This window comes from Drosophila sechellia, chromosome 3R (genome assembly GCF_004382195.2).
Source record: "Drosophila sechellia strain sech25 chromosome 3R, ASM438219v1, whole genome shotgun sequence".
NCBI lineage: Eukaryota > Metazoa > Arthropoda > Insecta > Diptera > Drosophilidae > Drosophila > Drosophila sechellia.
Window position 1 is genome coordinate 6,437,390 of NC_045952.1, and position 21,654 is coordinate 6,459,043.

A 21,654-nucleotide genomic window follows, 5' to 3' on the forward strand; every position below is an offset into this window, starting at 1 on the left:
GAGTGCATTTTCGGTTTCGTAGTTTATTACTTTCGCCTAAGTTTTTCTTTTCGTCCCATTTTTATGTTTTCGATTCTGCGAAACTTTTAGCTCGTACAAATGAATGAAACTGGTTGGATATTTTTTCGATATTTTTTCGACCTTTTCCATCACTTCCTGTAGTTTTAAAAAGCTTGTTAAACTGTTGCCAGCAATATAAGGTTTAAGTGATGTTGGTAGATTTCACAAACATGTTCGGGGTTTCGAAAAAAAGAGCACATAAAGTTGGTAACTTCTAACAGCAAAGGCTCCATAAGTGAATTGAATAATTCAGTTGGCAGACAAGATATAAATGGGAATTTCAGGTTATGTTGGGGAAAACAGGAAAATGTTTTGCCAAAATTGATTAGGCAAAAGTCAATTGGCTCAAATTCCAATTAAAGTTCCTGTGGTCAGTCGCAGAAACTTGATTTTCCACTTAGTATTTGTCTCAAATTGCACGAGTGAGTAGGCAAATACACTCGTAAATGCAAAAAGTCATTTAAACTTCTAGTTCTCGGGGTGGCAACTTCCTCAAATGATATGAAAAGAAAGTTTTCGAATAGTTCCTCGGCGAGTTGAAAATGTTAAAGTTTCAATTCTGTACGCAGCTGGAGCAAAGCTGGCAATTCCAACCTAAATGAGCCATCTAATCTCGAGTAATCTGTGGCTCTATATTGTTAATAAACCCAACGGATGAATTCTTGGCATTTAAAATATTGCACGTACTTTACGAATATATTAGATGGAACCAACCGCAGGAAACAAAGCAAAATGTCAAAAAACGAAGGAGAGATGAAATTATGATTTCGTCATGCAAAATGCGACTAAACACTCATAAATAAAAAAACATAAAAGCTCATAAAAGAAATATGAATCCGTCTGTGGGAGCGGGAAAGTAAGAAGTTATCACGTGACTCCTTACGCACATTGCACGCCATAAATTACAAAGTACTTTGCCCGCCAAAACTCAATTTACATTTATGTACACAACACCCAAACACACACGGGCTCCGCTCACCCACACAAATGCCCTTTGCTTCCTCTCTGATAAGCCCGAATTGAATGGGAGGAGCACACGGAAAATGCGACTGGAAAATGCTCCAGGAAAGCGGGGAAGCTGGGGAAAACCCAGTGGCAGGCAAGTGTGAAGAAAAAATTGTTGCATTAAATTAGGCGCACACAGAGAGTGGAAAACTTTACGATGCGTCACTTGGCCCACGCCACACTTAAATGCCGATAAATCATTAAAAGAAAAAATAAGGGAAAGCTCTGCGAAGACGAACCGAAACGAGTCAAATGCAAATATAAAACGTTGCTGGCAACAGTGCTTGATATGCTATTTTTCTTCGCTTTTTGCTGAACTTTTACAACCCACAAAATACGATTTTTATTGCCTTGGCCCCGTGGCAGCTTCTGGCACTTCATAAAAATGTAAAATATTATGATGCCCACGGACACGTTCACTCAAAACGCATTGTGCGAGATCCGCTCAATTTTTTCTCACTCTTGCCGCGTCGAAAAAGGGAAAATCCAGGCGAGTATGATAATTTCTTTCGAAATGTCAGCTAAAATGTTACTGATGGGAATCATTGGCCTTTCGGGTTTCTTTAACGGTGCACTTATCCCAGTACCAGTAAAGTAGCTCCACCTGCCATTTGCAAGCTGTTAAATTCATGTAGGGACTTAATGTGAGCCAGCGTTACACCCGGCGTATACGTAATAAATGGCTCTGCGGGCCAGAGGAGCCGATCTTTCGCTGGGTGCCTGGGTTGCGGCCAGAAACAGAACCCGACCACTTAATCTTAATGCATTCTACCGCTTAACCCTTGCATCGGCTTAACTCCGGCTCAAGCCAGCCAGCCGGCGTTTTGCATACGAGAGCTCAGGTGAGAGTGCATTTTAACGAAACCAATATGCGGCAGACACATGACTTCTAAAAAAGAATTGTGGGTAAAAACGAAAGCCCTTAAATGCGTAGCACACCGCGGAAAAATGGTACAGTAAAACAAAATTCTCCATTTGAGGAGGCACTAAATAAATGTATATTCCATTTAAGCATGAGCAAGATCTATGTGCAATTTTGCAATGATAAAAGACACAAAAGAATCGGATTCCAAGAAAAAGAGGCTTTCAAACTATTATTCGAAACAGAAATTCCCCGACAGCTTCCTTTTGAGGCACGGCTTTTATTATTTAAATTAGGTGGGTATTTTCCCAAGTGTGGAGCTGCAACGGGATGATAAGGGGGCTGGATGGGCGGAAGAAAAATGTCTGGACCAGAAGGGAGACTGGATGTGGCTCCTGGCCCTGAATGTTGTTGCAAATTGAAATATGCAATTTGTCGTGAGAGATTTTGTGTGGCTTTGCCGCTGACTTCGACTGCAAGTCCTGCTGTGCTGGGTCCGCTTTTTCCTTGCCAGCTCCCCCTCTGCTTCCGTTTCCATACCCTTTTCAATTTCAACGTATTATCGGTTAACAACATTATGTCAGCGTTCAGGCGTAAAACTGCTTAAGAAAATTGCGGACTGGAAAAAATTGGCGAATAGAAATTGGTTGGAAGTCGTTTTGAAATCGAAGCAAGTGCTTCGCCACCTTAACAGTTTTCCCTTTTCTGATTTTCCCCGGACCCATTGCAATTTGTGTGGAATCTGCCACATAATTGCGTTCCAGTTACATTTTGTGCACAGTTCTCAAACGCGCTTACTTTTCTGCATTTGTTGCAGCGCCGTAAATGTGTCATACATTGTGCCAGGACACCAGGGCGTATGCATAATATGCACCCTATTTACACTCGGGCTTTCTTATTCGCATTTTATGCTGCATTTTAACGACTCCGTGTGCCTTGTGCCACCCATGGGGAAAAGTCCGCACATAATTGATGGCCTGCACATGGCAAGCTCATCAATAACTAACATGACGTATGTGTTATAAACAAATAAGCACAAAAACTCATCCATCGTCGGCATCATCAATATCCGCTAGATACGGCGGGAAATTGTCAAAATATTAATGGCCATCAAGTAGTTCGATCTGCCTGTTGTAGCAAATTTATGTCTATTGCTACAACTATTCGAGAGAGTCCTTCCCCTGCCGTTTTTCCTGCCATCTTTGATTGATAAATTTTCTTTTACGGTTGCCATTCTCTCTGCTGTTTGCCTGGCCATTTTCTTCTTATGGCTTCGTTAGTAAATTATGGCCACTTCCGTTTTTGCTGTCTAATAAACTGAGCCGTCATGTGTTGTGCGTAAGTGTGCGCGCGATGGCTTACTTATGGGATCCTGCCATCCTGCCGAACTTCACTTTTGTTTGGCCACCGAAAACAAATTGACGTAAGTCGTGTGTAATTTATAATGAAATATTATATACGCTCGTTTGGCAGTTAGGCAGTCAAGTGTGCGGGAGGTAATAAATGACAATGTGTGGTGTGATATCTGGCCGGCTTTTCGTGTTTCTGTTTCTTTGAGTTGCTAGTGAGAGAGTATTTTTGTAGGCAATTTAATGCGTGTTTTCCTGGAATCATGAAGAGAAATCTCTAAAAACGATTTGACAGTTGATTTTGATTATGCAATCGATTAAGTCCATTTAAAGGCAGTTCATGGAATCTCCAATTGTAAAAGTATGGGGGATTGAGGAGGTTTAGAAAACCCAACGTACGGGCTTCATGAATTCATAGAAGACTAATCAACTGAAAACATTGGCTGGCCCCAAAAGTTTTGTAAATTACTCTGGGCAAAGAAAACTCAACGTTTTATTTTACCCAATGTAAAATGTAAAGAACACATTTACGGCGCAAATAACACTGCTCATTTGATTACCAGCAAAACTATCAAAATGCAATTTTGTTTGCACTAAAACTAAGATTAGTTGGCGTGCAGTTCGCAATGCAAAGCGGCCAGGAAGTCTTAGGTCATATTTTTTGTTGCACATATTAGGCGAATCCCCAAAATACGTAAGTCAACTGTTCACTTATCCGGTCGACTGAAGCCAACAGCTCAGATTTTTGTGTGTTTGCAAACATGCCGCTACAAATTCGTGGCTAAGTGTCTAATGCACTGCTAGCATGCAAAATGGCAGTCAGAATAACGCCCTGTAATTAGACCATGACACGCTAAGTGCACGAACACATGGACGTAAGCTAGGAGTTTAGGAAGGTCCTTCGGGGAAATGTCTGGGGGGAAATGCTTCAAGTGCATGCAATGAAAGTTACTTTCCGCTTTCTTTCCAGGGACTGTGTGCCATTTGCAAGTTCTATTTGCTTAGACAGGCACATTTTCCATTTCAATTTGGCCACCACCCCTCGCAACTCTGACCGGAAAAGTTTTCCTTATTTTGTAAAGCCTTCCATCCAGATACCGAAAAAGTTGGAGGCGTAAGAAGCCAATAATGAACTTTGACTTATCAATTTCTTGGGAATTGACCGCACACACTGAAATGGTAAAATTCTGTTGGTCACATTTAATGCGCAATTTAAATTCAATGCCTTGGGTTCCTACTACATGTATAGCTCACTTTCAAGGGTCTAGTGGCCATTGAAAAGGTGAACTCTCTTCGACCATTTCCCCGAGATGTGACAAATTTTTCATGCATATTTTATACGTTGGCTTTGAGTGTTCCACGGCCCTAACAGTGTATGTGTGATTGGTTGTGTGCACATGGGAAACTTTGTGTGAGTGACCCCGGGATGGAAAAACAAAAATACACATTTTCCAAGGTGGCTGTGGGTGGCTTTTTCCAGCGGGGTTATAAATATGGTTGGCGCTTTAAAAGCGCAATTTTCTGTGTCAATATTGAATATTTAAATTTGTATAAAGGGGAAATATATATAAAATCCAACACACCAAGCATCGAATATTAAGTGCTCTTCAATAGCCCAAAGCTAAAAATAAACATTTTAGTTTTCCGTTGAATAAAAATTTAATTACATGCTGTGCTTTGAAAAGTAGTGTAAGGTGTAGGTATAACTAAGAAAAAAGCGCGGATAACAACTTCAAAAAGTTTTGAATTAATAATAATTTAATTAATTAATTCTATTGGTATTATTTATTGTTCATTTTCTATTTTTAAAAAATGCCTACGTACTTTTTGAAACTAGAAAAGCCCATCTAGCGAACAAGTATTATCCTTCTACAAAAACTGCAACGGATTTATATGATAATATATCCGAAAACGTAAAAACGAAAATGCCAGAAGTGTCATGCAACATTGTTTCATAACTGTGAGAGGCAGAGGAAAAGTGGAAAAATGTCACACACACGCGCACATTTATACTTAAATGGCGGCCATCAGCAGAGACTTTGCTTTTCATACACATTGTAGATTTATTGATAGCGCTCCACGTTCACACAATCAAATACGCAAGCAAGGCCATGAGCAAACGCATCTGCACAGAGAAAAATTCAGGAAACTTCAATAAGCTGTAATCAATTCTTTTAGATAAGAACATTATAACTGAAATTAAATAAAACTTGCTACGTCTGGCTGGCTGTTTTTAATTTACATAGAAAGTGATATAGTTTTCTCCCAGTGTAAAGAGTCAGGGTGACACACATAAACTTGTACACATACACAATCAACATAAACGCTTTCAGTTAAAGTCAATATGTAGTCAAGCGCTTCGTTTATAACACAGAGTTGACAAAAGTTTCCGACGCCCTTTTTCTGACAGCCGCTTTTTTTCTGCTCATATTTATGGCTTTCCATCGTCACTTGTCGGTAGTTATTCCAGAGTTATTGTAGAAGCTTGTATACTTGTATGTTGGCAAAGCCTAGGAAATTGCAATCGCAAGCAGCAAATACAATCAGCAACACAAACGCAGACACAATCCCAAGGGACGAGTGACTATCTGTCTCGACGAAGGAGTTACGCAAAATGAGCGATTTGATCTATGTACTTATGTCCTGGGAATCCCCTGATGGGAATCGATTTGTGGGTCCTTGTTTAAGCCCTGATTGCAGGACGACTAGCTGACTAGATGCAAGAATGGTTACTTATTACTGATTGAAAAGCTTTAGAAAGGGAAGATTCTGCAACTGTAGTACTAGTATTCAATGCACTATGGTACTTGGCTGATATTGAAGATTGCTTAGCATAATTTTTTTATAATTAAAAATAAAAATGCTAATTTGTTTCTATTACTTGTTAAGCTCTTCCCTATGTATCATTTATATTCAAACCGAAATTATAAATTCAGCTGTTATTTTTCTAGAAATTTCCTAAGCTTGCAATTAAAATGGCTTTTAAATTAGTAATTGAAAAGTTGGTTTCAAATATTTGTGGCCTTTAAAAGCACTCAGCTTTCGTCACGAACTGTGGCAGAATTTTCAAAATTCCAGTTCCGTAGATGTAAAATTAAAATTTCAGCAGTCCGCTTGCTTTGCATTGACAAATCAAGCCAACGCTTAAAGACATGCAAATGCTGATTGAAATCTTTGAGAACTTGACACTAAATGGTACGCAGGGGCTGGGGAATTAATAAATGTAATTTCGAAATTTTCCGTTTCCCACTCACCCTCGTTGCGTTTGGCAATTGTGTCTGGCGTAGGAAAATGAGAAAAGTAACCTCATTCTGGTCTTTGTCTGACTCGATTCGCCCTCCCACCGACAATCTCATCCAGCTGCAATATTTGTTGTGCCAAGTTTACGGGCAGCCGACAAAGTAAAAAGTTTACTTGTTTTTCCTTCCTTTTTTCAGCTTTGCAGTTTCTTTTCCTTTGGCCGCTTTATTCCGGGTTAATTCGGCTACTGTGTAGCAGAATGTGTCTTGCCTATTGTTGGCATGTACATAACTCTTACATCGGCAGAGTTTCAGACGAAAAAAGTTAAGAAGAACTTCATTTCCGCGTGCGAACAGGAACACGCACAAGGCGGCTCTCGTTTCGATTTCCGGTTCCGCTTTCGAGACCGACTGACTTGTGCCGCCGTTTGCGTGTGGAATGTGGCACGCACTCGGGCACACATCAATGCCCCGTCCCCTTTCACATCCCAGGCCTCATTATTAATGTATATTCGATGGGTTTGAATCTCCCAATTCGATTGGTTAGGGGATAAGGAGAGGATTGGTTATAATCGAAATGGTTACACAGAAACTTAAGTTCAAGATAAAATAATTCTTTAAGTTTCAAATTGTCATATTTTTTCCGTACACTTCCATTTGGTTGGAGTGTCACATATTTAGGGCACTTTTCAGACGAAAACCAATATTGTGTGCCTATACTTATCCCAATGACCCACTTCGCTTGCGTACAGTGCTCGTGATAAATATTTGTTTATTTTCTGGTTTACGCAATCAAACATGCTTTCGGCAGCTCTCGATTGGCTTATTGGATTCAGTCGAAACCATAGACACAAAGGAAATATTTCATTATGAATTCAGGCAGCAATGCTGCGATGGATTTATGGAAAACATGAATGCAACTGTTTCCATTTCCAAATATATAGGGGTCAAGAATACATTTATCAATTGGTCAATGGGCAAGAAAGCCCTCTCATAATGCGCTATTAAAAGAGCCTTGAAGAGCCTAATCACATGGAAATGCTAGAGATTAGAAATTATGACATTCATTTTTCACCAATCCCCGATTAAGGGGATAGCGGCCATTTCTCAGTGGGCAAACAAAAGGCAGTTAAGCACAAAATATGGCCAGCATTCAAACAGCTGATAAACTTGAAATCTACACACGAACGAGCAAGCCAGATGAGGGTTCAAAACCCGGAGGGGCACGGTTTTAGGAGAATAAAAAGCCCAATGGACTTTTGCCTGGAAAAGCGGCAAATCATGCTTAATGTGGCATTTGTATGTTTATTTTTTTATTTTTATACATTTTCCTTCTACGCTTTTCTCAGCGAGAACAAGCCGAGGACTTAAAAGGGAACGCCGAAGGACACGACAACAACAATAATGCCGTAAAAAGGCAGCAAATAAAAAAAAATAAGACGAGATGCGAAGCGAAGCGATGGGAAAGGGTCCAAATGAAGAGCAGGGCCAGGAGCAGGACGCAGGCAAAGCAATGGCGATGGCATGGAGCAAATAAAAACCACAGAGGCGAGAAAGGACTTCACTAAGCAGCGGCCCAAAGCAGAGAAAAGCTAAGATGATATAAATTTTATTGTCATGTCCAAGTAGATTAAACTAGCTGCATATCCGTCCGAGTCCAGAGTCCCGAATTCCGGCTCGTCGAATCCCGTGAACGGAGCTCAAAAAGTAGCTACCAAAAGGGCAGAAGAGATTTATGTGCTTATTTGTGCGCCCGTATGCGTCTGTGTTTCTCTGTGTGGTGAGGATAATAAAAGTATATTTTTCACTTTTAACACATCAAATTCATATTAGGACATTTAGGGACTCGTGTTCCACGCAAAAAGAGCTGCACAATCTTTCATCCTTATGACATTCAGCCGTGCAGTAAGACCCTAAACGATTTGCGGTATAATTTCTGGCAAGTCTAAATGAGAGAATGAAATTTTTAGCCTTATATTATTGTGTGGCCATCCGAATCGTGTGGCCTGAATTGTATTTTTTTTAATTTCCACCCACCTTTTCCATCAATGATCGATTATAAATTTAGCTCAGCTTGGTATCACCTTTTTTGCCTAACTTGCAACTCACTTCGACATGAGCCGACAAAAATAAATAATGATTTATTCATCTCGGTGCCCTTCTGACAGTTGAGTAACCCAAGGCAAAATCGGAGGCTTCGGCTCATTAAGATAAACTGTAAAAAATTTACATATTCTCCTCCGGTTTTCTTTTCCACTTTTTTTAAACGATTTATTATGAAATGCCCAAGGTCCTTGATTGGATGAGTTTGTTATCCCTTGTAAGTATGTCCTTATATCTGTTGCCTTTGCTGTGCGCAAAAAGTTGTCCTGTTTTTCAGAGACTGCTTATCCAATTATCAAAACCAGACATTTAATTTTCCCTTTTACTGGCGCTTGCCCTCGACAAATTGCTCGTTCAATTAGCTGCCCTTGAAGATGAGCATTGCACTCGAGAAACGTACACAATTTCCAATTCAATTTAGGTCCGCGTCTTAAGTTTCGGCGCAAACAATTTATCATAATTTCCCAAAGAAGTAAATGGGAAAAAATTAAAACTCTTGCAACTCAGCAGAGTTGGCACGCCTTCATCGGCAGAGACCTTTCCTGCCATCTGCTGTCGAAGACAAATTGCAGGTAAAATGTAAATTCTTTCATACTTGAGCGAATCTTTATTTATTCTATAGGTATTTACTTTTATTCATTTTTCATGCCGAGACAAGGCGACATTTTCCTTATCGGCTAGCCAAAAAAGTGAACCGTTGTTATAACAATATAAACTCATCTAATTGGACACTCCTAATGCAAATTGGACACTCCTATAAATGGTATATACTAGTATATAGAGGAAAAATATATTATTTATAAGAAATAAATAATCCATAAAATTCAAAAACACAGATTTCTTTACAAGACTGATAAAATGACAAATTTAAAAAGTAAATTAATCAAACTTTGAGCCGACGACCGTCATTGTTTTGTTTGATTATGCTAAATATACAATTATACAATCTTGAATTACGTTGCAACTACAAATGTCAAAAAGCCATGAAAATATATCTAAATTTCATTAAGTTGGGAGAGGGATACATTAAGTATACGCCCCGACGAACTGTAAGTTAATTGAAAGCCAGCGCCTAAATCAAGGCAACTGTCTCCTCAAATGATGGACGACTGTCTTGGTGGAGGAACTGGCTGACAGACTGAGGCAGTCGCTCTGCGACTCAACCTCCATTGCCGTCGAGCAGTATATTAAATTGTGATAGACGGTGATAGACAATCAAATTTACTTCGATTCGCAGTGCACTCTTCGACTCCTCGACTGACAGGTGCCGCGCTATTTGAGTTGCCAGAGTTGGCTCAGTAGTTGGCCCAGTTGGCTCAGTTAGCTGAGATAACTGACTGCCGCTGATGGTTCCCATTAAGTCCCAGTTACACGTCCGGATTCCCCACGGCCAATGGTCCTTTGGGTTTTAATTAAAATGTAATTTACTACCCTGTCGAACGGCGGCGACTTCGTTGGAGTTCGCTGCCGTTGCATTTCCCAGTGGCCAACTGAAGTTGACTGGCAGACTGACGTATAGACAACCAGACAGATCGATACAAAAGAACTGAATATTTAAAGAGCATTCAGATTCAACCAGAGTCGATTTTCCCAAGAACTGAATAAAACTTAACTGAATATTAAAGAACTCTATAGTGGATTCCCTCGACTACCAGATGAGTGGTGCCTGCCTTTCTAACGACATTTAAAGTATTTGAAGGTTGTGGGATTATATTAATGTTCCATGACCCTCAAAACCAATTTAATTCCAAAAACACTTTCTTAATAAACAAAATGAACAAATAAATTAATATTTTAATGGATATGTTGAAGTTTTAGTGCGTAAATTCGAATAAACTTGTACTTGTTTACAAAACCGACTGAGCTAAGACAAGTCTCCAGTGGGCATTTCATACCACACTGAACTCAATTTATAAGATGAAATTTAATGGATCCCCAACTACTTTCACTCTTTTACAGCTCAAAAAGCATAACAGCTGCAGACAAATGTGGCAAATCGCTTTGGATTTGGTCCAGAAAGGACCAGACATACTTTTAGGCATAAATTTGGCCACTTTGCATTCGGGACCGAGGACCTTCGTTTCGGCTTAGCGTATTTTTTCTTATGGAATTTGAAAAATGCTCAAGCATTTGTCCATTTGCGTGCAACACAAGCACAAAAAATATTAAAACCCCCGTAAAAAAAATCCGAAAAAAAAGATATTTTAAACTTCTCCAAGGCTAACCCTTTTCTGGCGTTGGCCTTAGGGATTAACGGAGGAAAGAAAAATTGAGGCGAGTTTCCCCCGGCCAGCCGGCTGCCAATTTATTCAAATGCCTCGCAAAGTGCTAAATAAACAAGACTCAGTCCCCCGACACGGTCATGTCATTTTTCTCGGTTTAAGCTGAGTGCAAGAAAAAAAATATATAGCACACTTATTTGGTGTTAGCCAAAAGCCCCTTTCGCCCCGCACTCACCTTGTATGGGCACATAAATATTTAGATAGAGGCAGTCCTCTGATTGATTCTGCAGATAGGGCAGCAATCGCTTCAGATACTCCAGTCTGCCCTTGGGCATCCGTTCCAGGGCCGCCGTCTCGTTGTGAATGTCCGGCAATCTCTGCGGGCAAACCGGGCTGAATCTGCAAAATCGAAAAAGATTTGAGTGCCCAGCTTGTCAAAGGAGAAACTTTCCATCATGGCATTTCGCTCGTTGTTAAAAAAGGTTTCCTCACCCCGAAAAATAAAAAAAATAACAAGCGAAAAAAGTTGTTGGTAAATAGGCTTATTTTTATGCCCGGCCTCGAATGTCGTTATAAATAGATTAATTTGCCGGAATTGTGTAATCTTTGAGGGATTTTTTCAGGGGGGCATGTAATGACTTGAAGAGAGCCCGAGTCAAAGTCAACTTTGTGATTGTCTTTTGGCCATAACAACTTTTAGATTTGAACGCAAAGTTTGCGTTTTAATTTGTTTTTGTCAATTCGTCTCCTTTCCATTTCTTCGCTTCTACATTTTTCTTCTTTTGGCCGAGGCTTATTTTCGATCTTGGTAAATTGGTTTTCGATTTGGCTCTTATCGTTCGATTTTCCACATTGGCAAATCTCCCTTTGTGTGTGCACTTGTGCAATTACTGATTTCCTCCATCTATTCCCACAAACTGTCCATGCAAATGCCAGAAGCGTACTCTTTTTTTGGCCTTGCGCTCATTTATGAATCTGATGGTATTCGAAATACACTGATAGAAAAGAACAAAAAGTGTGCTTATCGAAGGACAATACTTAAACTAAACAATAGAGTGATATTTATGTCTGATTACTTAAAATAAGTTTAAATCTCCAACAAATAACATAGTATTATTTCTCCATAAAGAAATATACAGTATAATTGATTCGATTAAACTGTTTATTCTATAGGGATTCAGTTATAACTTGGAATACCTTAAATTGGTAAATTTTAAAGTATAAATTGCCAATAAATATTTTTCACCAGTGTTCCAGGGTTTAGATTCTGCCATCTGCTTTTAGCTGGCAGTGTTATTATTTGTTTTTAATCTGATCTATGTGTGGAAGAGTTATACACATACGGCCAAGTTGAGCTCACCTGTGTTCCATACATTCCCGTGAAAGACATGCTGCCCAGGTAAAATTACGCTTGAATTCGTGATGGCAATTAAAGATTTTTGCCAGTACTGGCTTTTAAAGGATTGGCAATCGAATGAAAGGGAAACTGTGGCCACTAATGAATTAAGGCCGATACGATTTGTCTGACGAAAGCCCTCAATTCCATTCATCAGGCCTTTGTGGCCGTCAGAGCTCCTCCTAATTTGCAGTTGAGTGCTGGGATCCCTTAAAGTAGGCGGCTTAACTCATTAACCGACACAGCTCCTGTTGGCCACCAAATTGTCATAAAGCGAAAATCAATAGTAGCATTTAAGAGAGAGTTGCTGCTGCCCATTATGAAGCTTCCTCTTCCAGTCATCCAAAAATGCATTAACATTAATGACATTGCGAAACGAGAATTTATTTTATTTAATTTCCTTAACTTTATTTTGCCGTTTGCCCTTTTATCTTTGTTATTACCGCCCACTCTGCTTTTTGTTTACCATGGCGAGTATATTTAATTTTTGGTTTTTATGGCATTCCAAACGCCTCGCAGAAAATTGGGAATCTACTTGGAAGTGACCCTCAGTGGGTCGCCAGTTAATGGACGCTTGTGGTGGCCATGCGATTGCCATAATAATCATTAATTTTATGGCAAAACAATAAGGCAGGTAATAAAAGTTTCATTTTCGGGCTCCATTCTCCCTTCGCCTTTTTTTTAATGTAGCGGACATGATGTCAACCTCGGAACCCTGCAGCCACATGAACGGGAGCTGGAGCAGCTTGGATGAGCAGAAAATATTAAAAATAATGAAAGTGAAAAGTTTTTACGGCAACTCTCTCGTAGTTGTAGTGGCTGCCAGTGGTTGCCAGTGGTCCAGGGGACAGGTAACGAAATCCAGCTCCATCCTCCCCAGTTCGAGGTCATAAAAGCCACATTTTGCCTTTTTAATGTTGCCCCCCTGGCAAACGAATGGCGCACACTTCTCAAGTGGCAAGCGATCTTGTTTATGCCACTTTGCAACCGCTGAACTTTCGCAGATAAGAACGGGTGGTGGCACGCAATACAGGCGGGTTATATATCTATGTGTATGTAGTCTGCTGGAGGGGAGTGGTTGAGTGGCGCTAATAAAGCGGGTGCCGCAATTAAGGTCAGGGTGAGTTCTTCTCGCCATCGATGCTGCATTTGCAAATGGCAGGGCATTAAAAACTTGATAATTACTTGTAGATTCCACAGACAGCTGTGGGGGCGTATAATCATGTTTCCCGGTGTGCCAATTTACTTTAGAATCATCTTATGCCTTACTGTTTCCATTTCGCTGGGATGTTACGTGATAGCAGTGGGAAAACACCATTGGATTGCTGTTCGAAATTAAACAGAGCTTTCAAACGCAAAAACTCTTTTAAGTGGCATGGGTTGAATTTAATTTACATTGTTTTATAATTTCAGATATATTGTCACCTTTAAAATTGAGCAATTTCCATGCATATAATTCAAATACGCGGTGTAGTTCAAGCTTAAGTTATTGGCTAGATAGCTAGTTTTAATATATTGGTTTTAAGATTTTCAATTTGAAATGCCGGACTAAATATTTGGTTAGCTGTTTTAAGAGAAATTTGGCCAAATTCTGTTAGCCTGTTACATTTCTGTTACACTTTCAACATATTTGCCTGCTGACTAATAGCTAATATCGCATTGCATTTCTCGCACAGCACCTGTTTTCAGGGTAGATTATTTGGTACAAACAGATATCTGCGAAATTTGAGCAAATTTGCAAAATTTGAAGATTGTGACCCTGGCCAGTGAGAAACTGCTCGGTAGCCAAGGCACGCGGTCAAAAGCAAACAAGGTTATAGGCATGGCTCCTCATACTTCCAATCCCCCTGTGCTATTCCGAAATACATGCAATTTGGAATTCTCAAACAAAACATAAAGCAAAGCTCGCCCAAAATGCTCCAGTTTTGTGTACATTTGAGCGGAAGGCCAGGATAATCTGCATGCAGGGGAAAGAGGCTCAAGAGCAGACAAAGCTTCAAGGGTCAGGGTTTTGGGGATATTATGGCGCACTTTTGCGGAGGAGGAGTGCGAACGGTTTGTGGTAAGTAAATGGTAGCCAGGACACCAGTCCGGCCAGATCCGCTGGCGTTTTCGGCTTGAATACATCAAAAGCATAATCTTAGCCACGCAGAAAAATACACGCATACACCGGGAGAATAATTTACAAAAATATAAAACTAAAATTGGATTCATATATATTCGGGTTTCCTTAAACATAACATTAAATTAGGAAGCTTGAAAGAAGATTTGTGCCATTACGTGTTTGAATGTTTGACATGTTTTGTCCAGTATTGCGCTTTTTTTTTCAGTGCACACCTTAATGGAATGGGCAGGGGATGAACGAAGGGCACCGGATCGCATAAAATTATACGCGACATTGCGGCCACGTCACGTAAAATAGATTAATTTTACCTGTGGCCAACGGGCCAGAAGGTTGTCGTCCTCATCCTGATTTTTCCATCCCTCCCACCGTTCACACAAATTAGATTGGCTGGCGACACAGACTGAGTCGGAGTCGCAGGCCCTGGAACTCACACCTTGCTCGGAAAATCTCCTTCGGGCGTAAAGCTTTCTTGCCTCAGTTAAATTAAATAAAATCCAATTTAAAATGAATTTTCGCAATTTCATTTAAAACGGGCAACAGTTTGTACCGCCGCCGCCGCCGAGTCAGTCGGAAATTTATGCGGCTGATGTCCTGGAGAAGTCCTCCCGCCCCGCACCACCGCTCTGGGCCCTTAACCCTCCGCATCCTTGTGGTTACCACTTGCTCTTGAGCCTCAAATTGGAATTAACGTTTTTAATGACGGAGCAAGCTTCTGTTTGTCGGTGCGAAAAAGATGCCTCACAAACTGCTGCACGCAGATTCTGATGGTCCTTGTGAAGGACCTTACCGCACCTCCTGCCCGCCATTCATTAATGCGCTTTTTTATTAGGAAAATCGTTAACTTGAGTTTCTCCACTTAGCGTTTTTGCGTCAAGCTTTTACTTTCGTCTTTATTAAAAACTTTGGCGTCATGCATAAAACTCGTCAGTTTATTGCGATTTTTACACTCCGTTTATGAGCCAGAACCTGGAGCTCTGGGACCCCGGAGCCCTGGGTCCCGGGCTCCTGGAACCTGGTCAGGAGCGGTTGGCCACTAATCCGCTTGTTTTTCATAATCCTTACGCCACAGGCAACGACCAGGACCAATGTGCAGCCGTTGGAACAACAGCACCAAAGTGCAAAGTGGCTGGAGGAATTTATTTCATTTTTATTAAAGACGTTGTGGCGGAAAATGCGTGGATGAGGTTGCCAAAGTGGGAGTGGAGGGTGCTACACTGGGTGGCTGGGTGGTGGTGGTTCGGTGGCTTGGTGGTGACACGCGTGGCTTGTCAAAGCCATGAACAGCTGCTGCCTTTGCCGGGCTTGGAATATGTGTGGACATAATTTTCTCTCTTTTTTACTTTCAGCGCTGACTCCATTTTTTGTGGTTGCGGCAAATTATTTTTGCAATGGGGCCGATGGAAGTCGACGAGTAACTTGTGGTGGAAAGGTATGTGGCCTACGCAACGTTAAATTCGTGTGGGAGTGGAAATTGAGGGCAGACTTTAGTTCAAAGGGCAGAATGTGACAGGTGAAGAGCAGTGCAGGCTAGAGGTGAATAAACTAGTTCGTGGCCTTAAAAATATGTAAGCAAATGAATCAAGAAATAAGTTTGTTTGTGTGCCTCGATCAGGAAACTTTAAAATATAAATCAAAGGTTCCAAAAAAGATTAATGATTAAAATGGTAAGCCACAGAATTAAAATTGAAATTTAAGTCAAACCACGTAACTACATAAACTTGGTATCCTGAGCGGTTTCCCATTTCACAAAATCAGGCTAATGACCTATTGTGCCCACTGTCCGTGGACAACTTTATTACGCTGACGTGCTGAAAAATCTACCGACCATTACTCAAGCCGTTTTATTGGCTCCTTTTGCGGCTGACCCCCGCTGTCAACAAGACGCGCTGACAAATAAAGCCGCTCTCACCTATCCGGAAAAGCGACGATGATGCGGCGGAGGAGGCCTTGAATTACCCAAAAATTGGCGGGAAAATTCGAGAATGCGAGAATCATCAGTCTGCTGCGGGGCCGCAGGTGCTGTTCTTTGTTAAACTTGAAAAATTATATTTTATTTGCCGGGCCGCGCTGTGTGCCGTACTGATTTCGCGGCCCTTTTCCATCGGCATTATGGGTCTGGTGCCCGGAAAAAGGGGAAAAACTTTTGCTGCTGCCCCAGTACGCTTCCCTTTTTTTTTTTACAACAATGGCAGGGAAGTAAGGGAGCCAGGAATATCTCTGGGCATCTTTGTGAATAATGACTTGCCACTTGGGAGCATTTGTAAATTAGATGCCGCTGTGTAGCTGCTGCTTTCCCGTAGCGCTGTTTGCTGCCGGGGACGGCGTAAATATTTAATTTGCGAGATATTCCGCGAGGAAGTCGGCCGACTAAGTTGACCTTTGACTTGTGTTTTCCCCATTTTTTTATATTCCTTACTTTCAGAAGCCATTATCGTTATGTCCATTGTTGTCGCCGGCTCGGGTTGCACGGGTTGTAGCATTTTCCATTATTTTCATTACTTTCAGTTACACTTGGCTTTCAGCATTTTCGGACCGCCGCCTGCGCACTTGACTCAATAATGAGTCAGTTAATTGAGGTGACAATGGTTGGGCACTCTTGAGAGACTTGGCGATTTCGGCACTTGACTTATGGCATTTTGATCATTTTATGCACTTGAAAGGCAAATCAAACTCAACCCTTTGGTGAGATGATTTAGTGCTTTTAGATGGACAAAGCTTCTTGTCAGACGGTGGAAGTCGGCAGACTTCTCGAGAAATTTATTAAATTACTTGGACGTGGGATCGGGCTTCTCCTAATAGGATTGGAGGGACCAATTTTTAAGCTTGCTTGAAATGGTTTCTTTTTGATTAATTAATGCATAAAATTGTCTTATGGTACTGACCGATTTAACCAAATCAAATGTACTTATTTACCTATGTTGTATAATAAAGTTAGATTTCGTTTTATAGTCGTCTCTATTAAGACTTTTTGATCCAAACCCATATTAAAAAGTAAAGGTATATAATATGTAAATATGATTGCGCTTCTCTAAACCCTTTGAATAAATATTTTAAAACAGTTTCTGCGGTATACGGAAATAATTTGGGCTAATCCAGTGTAATGGCTCCTGTTACCCCGCGTTAAAATGCATATAGCCGACTCACCTGTCCGCCTTTTTGACACCTGACCACATGGCCGCGGAGACGGGCGGCATGAATCTCAAATTGCCGACCGGCGGCGAGGCGTAGGGTATTCCCCGGTACGCCTCCACCGGATCCAAGTGCCTTCCGTCTAATTGGACAATTACGCCCGAGATGGCGCCATTGCGTGTGTTGATAATCCGCGACGAGAGCTGCGCGGGTAATTGATCATGGTTCGGACTGTAGTTCGAGTTCAAGTTGCTGTTATTGCTAGTGGGTCTACCACTGCGGTTGCCATTGGATCCGCTGGTGCTCGTGGAAGATGAGGATGAGCTGCTGCCGGGGGACGACAAGCCCGCCGACGATGATGAAGTGAGGGATAATGAGGGCACGGAACTGGAAGTGGCGCTGCTGGAACCGATCAGCACGAGTCCGCCATTATTCGCCGACAAGGGACTGTTTTGCGAAGTGCTCAGGTTGCCGCTGTTGCTGCTATAACTAATGCCTGCTGCCGAGCATCGGGCCATACATATATCCAGGGCGACCAGAGTCAGCAGAGATGACCACGCCCACGCCGACCTCCTCCTCGTGGGCGGCACTTTCCGCCGCGTTCTCGTTGCTGCTGATGGCGGGAGTTGTCGCTTCGAGAGCAGCATAACCATTATTATTATTGGTCAAAATGGCCACGTCGCAATTTTGTCGTTGTTTTTTCGATAACTTGATGTCCGTACTGGTGTGTTATCCTTTTTTTTTGCCCTCCGCTCTTGTATAATTGACCACAAGTAGCTGTTTGTGGCGCGGCCTGGTTATCGCTCTGCTTGTTTCAGCAAGTATTCCCACTTTTTGCTTTCCGTTTTCAATTTTCTGTTTCGGGTTTGTGCAAAGTAATATATGGCAGTTTCATAAACCTGGAATGAAAAAACAAGTTATTGGTTAAAATTTATACGCTTGGGGACAATTATTCGATGGCATTTACTGCCTTTCAGCAAATGTTTATGGATTTACAAAGCATACTAGCACACTTTCATTCATTAATATATATCTATAAATATCTATTTATAAGTTCACTTGTTTAAATAGCTACATTGAATTCAACTATTCGTTAGCCCTATATTCTCCGCTCTTCTCTTCCGCTCTTGTGGTGTCTTCAAGGCAATTCAGTGAAGTGTGTTCCTTGAACCATCTCTTTCTTTCCTCTCTGGCGTTTTTTAGTCTGACTGGGGCATTTCCCCCGAAGTAGAAAGGCCCATGAAGTGGGTAAGAATCCCCCGCCTACTGCGTATTCGTCTTGTTTTTTGGTATGTTTGCCAGCTGGAGCATAACCTTGTTTGCACTTGGTGTAGTGTCCTTGCCCTTGTTGTAGTTGACAAAAACAACAGCCAAACGAAGGGGTTTTGTGGGTGGCGTGGCAGGGAAGTGGTCTGGGCTGGGCTGGGTGGCCAGGACAGTTGGCATTTTGCATATGCCAGACATGTCAGTCTTGCAGGCAGGCAGGCAGAACCGAGACTCCTGACAACACGAGGAGAATGCCTACGTGGAATGACTAGGAAGTGGGTGGTGGTGGAGGTTATTGGTGCAGGGAACAAAGCTGTAGCCCTCTCATTGCCTGACTGACATTCGGTCATTGGATCAACAATTCAAAGGACTTAAACGAAGGATGTTGGCAATCAATTAACCGAACTGGCATAAGGCTTATTAACGGATCGGTTTAAGAGTCTATTCTATTAATTTGATATAGTTGAAAATTTACAAAATACAAAATATATATTATAATTATAATTTAATAATTTTCATATTTTTTTTTCTTAAGTTTCAGATACATTTCCTTATTACTTCATTTCTGCACAAGTCCCCCGATTCGTTCCCTTTTCTTCTCTTCTACTTATGGCTTCAGAGAAAGGTGCTCCACGGTCTTATAAGCCGAAAACCAGCAGTGCACGTGATCCCTGTCGCTTTTCTCCCTTGTAACCGTATTCTTTTTGGAGGAAGAAGGGCATTTTTATTCAGCTGGCACTTACTTATTCCGTGCGTTGGCTCTTCTGCTGTCTGCGGCTCGAGTGCAGGTGCTAAGCCCTCCTGTCGTGCATGTGCGTTGGGTGCTGGATGTGGGATGTCCTTGCTCCTGCCGCAGAGCGTCCTTTTCGTCCTACTCCCGCTCGTTCTTGAGAATCACTTCACGTACTGCTCGCTCAGCCGCGTCGTCTGCTGCTGTTGCTGCTGCGTTTTCTGAATGCCGGCACGCTACAATTGTCATGCAAGCGGACATTCTCCACGGAGACGTTCACGTACTCAGCGATGAGCAGGATTCCGAGGAGGAGCACAAGGCGTTGGCCGACTGCTTCTGGGGCTCCGGTTGGCGTCCTTTCATCGCGGATTATGCTGCAATCAGATCAGAGAATTGGCACACTTTATTAGACCTTTCATTCCATCCCATGTGGTACTTAAACAATGCTCAGTAATTATACAGCACGCGCCATTTGCGCATTTAGAGCCAAAACAGTTGTGCCTAGATATTTAGATAGAATATACTGCGCTGCGTTGAAGAATACTTCAACTACTTTTGTTGTTAAGAATGTTAAGCAGGCATTCCAATAAAATAATATTGGTTTAGGTATTTCAATATTATTTAAGCAACCAAACCGACATTTGAGTTATACTGATTTTAATTTGAAAGTCAAGTCTCTTTGATAGATTTATTAATATTTAATTAAAGCAATCCGAAACCAAACTAAAATTTTTCCCATTTGACGAACAACCTATCTGCAGGGTATTAATTGAATCACTGACTTGGAGCTGGTGGAAAATTTTAATTATATAATGCCCTCAAGTGTAAGTAAATTATTATGCAGATCATTAGCAAAGTAATTAGACCCGGCAGCCGCCTCGCCCATAATCCTCGGCTCACTAGTTGAATTAATTCTATTCCTGGAAATTGAGTTATTCCCACATTCCATCAAATCATACCGCTGGCGTTTGCTGGATTGTTGGTGCTTTTCATTTATTATGCGAGTTTCGACTACATTTCCCGCATATAATTTCCCCCAGGCCAGGAGCGGGAAAGTCGACTCACATAAGTAAATAGGGGGCAGAACAGAAGGGATTTTAGAGTGCGAGTTCCTTAGTTTACTCAACAAATAACATCATCAAGTTGTCCGCAGCAGTAGTGACTTTACTTAACTTCACTACGGCCCACTCCCTGGTAAACATTGTAAATCATACACACTGTTGCACAGACGCTTTGTTTTATTTTGCTATTGTGAATGAGTTGAGAGCCCGTCACACTGCGGTGGAATCCTTAAGTTAAAAATTGTGACAAATATACAAATATCCATTTATTCGACCAACAGCTTTAACATTTCCGTTCCCCGCTTACTTTCTTGCTTTTTGAGTATAATTGAAGGAAGTCTAACTAGGAGTCAGCCCAAACGCACTCAAAGTCTCTGTGTGAACAATAATGCCGCCTTATTACATGTCAGGAAAAACATCTCAAACTTTGCTGATTCCTTCCCAAAAATTCTTTGCGAACTTTTGGACTGAAAACAAAAAGTTGTCAAAAGTTCAAATTTGTATACAAGTATTTGAAACGACTTTATTCACATTTGTAATTTGTATCTCGGTTCTCGAAGAGATAATTGGATTCGAGAGTGTTTTCATGTTGTTTGCCTAATTTAATTGCAAATAAACGAAACGAAATTCCAGTTTGTGAAATACTTTCGCTTTAATTAAAAATCAAAACGCGATAAGCGGCCCAGGGAATTGCCATGGAAAACGTTTTATCATGGAAAGTCGGTCGGGGAATAATATCTCCAGCGAAACCAAGAAGTAGTCTCTTGACTTTCCAACTGGCCGCAATTTCCGCCCTGCCGCAACTTTTTCTGAGCTCTTTGCTCCATAAATTCCGCGCCAGCTAGGCGGAGCATCCGCATCCGCACTCGCATCCGCATCCTCAGCTTCAGCTATTTTACCCAGTCCAAGGGTCATTAATTTGTCTTTTGAGGTGGAGGCGAGGGTGAATGAAAAGGCATTTCGGACGAGGAGCAGTCGTTGCCGCCGAGGCAGTAAACTGCTTAAGTAGCACAACTAAATTAAGAATTGTGGGCCAAGCAATTAGAAAGAAGGCAGCAGGCGGTTCGCAGACAATGGGCAATAAAGTTCAAAGTTGGTCAATCCTTA

General features: G+C 41.4%; 1 protein-coding gene across 2 annotated transcripts in view; it reads right to left on the reverse strand.

Annotated features, from left to right (window-relative positions):
- Nucleotides 1-21,654, reverse strand: part of LOC6614274 (neuroligin-3) — a 69,906-nt gene that overhangs the window by 15,452 nt on the left and 32,800 nt on the right. For both annotated transcript variants that reach the window (XM_032722183.1, XM_032722184.1), the window contains exons 2-4: nt 19,500-19,860; nt 17,506-18,389; nt 11,076-11,239 (exon numbers count right to left, since the gene is read on the reverse strand). In XM_032722183.1, the coding sequence (XP_032578074.1) occupies nt 11,076-11,239; nt 17,506-18,143 (802 nt within the window). In that variant the 5' untranslated portion in view covers nt 18,144-18,389; nt 19,500-19,860. The remainder of the gene's footprint in view (nt 1-11,075; nt 11,240-17,505; nt 18,390-19,499; nt 19,861-21,654) is intronic.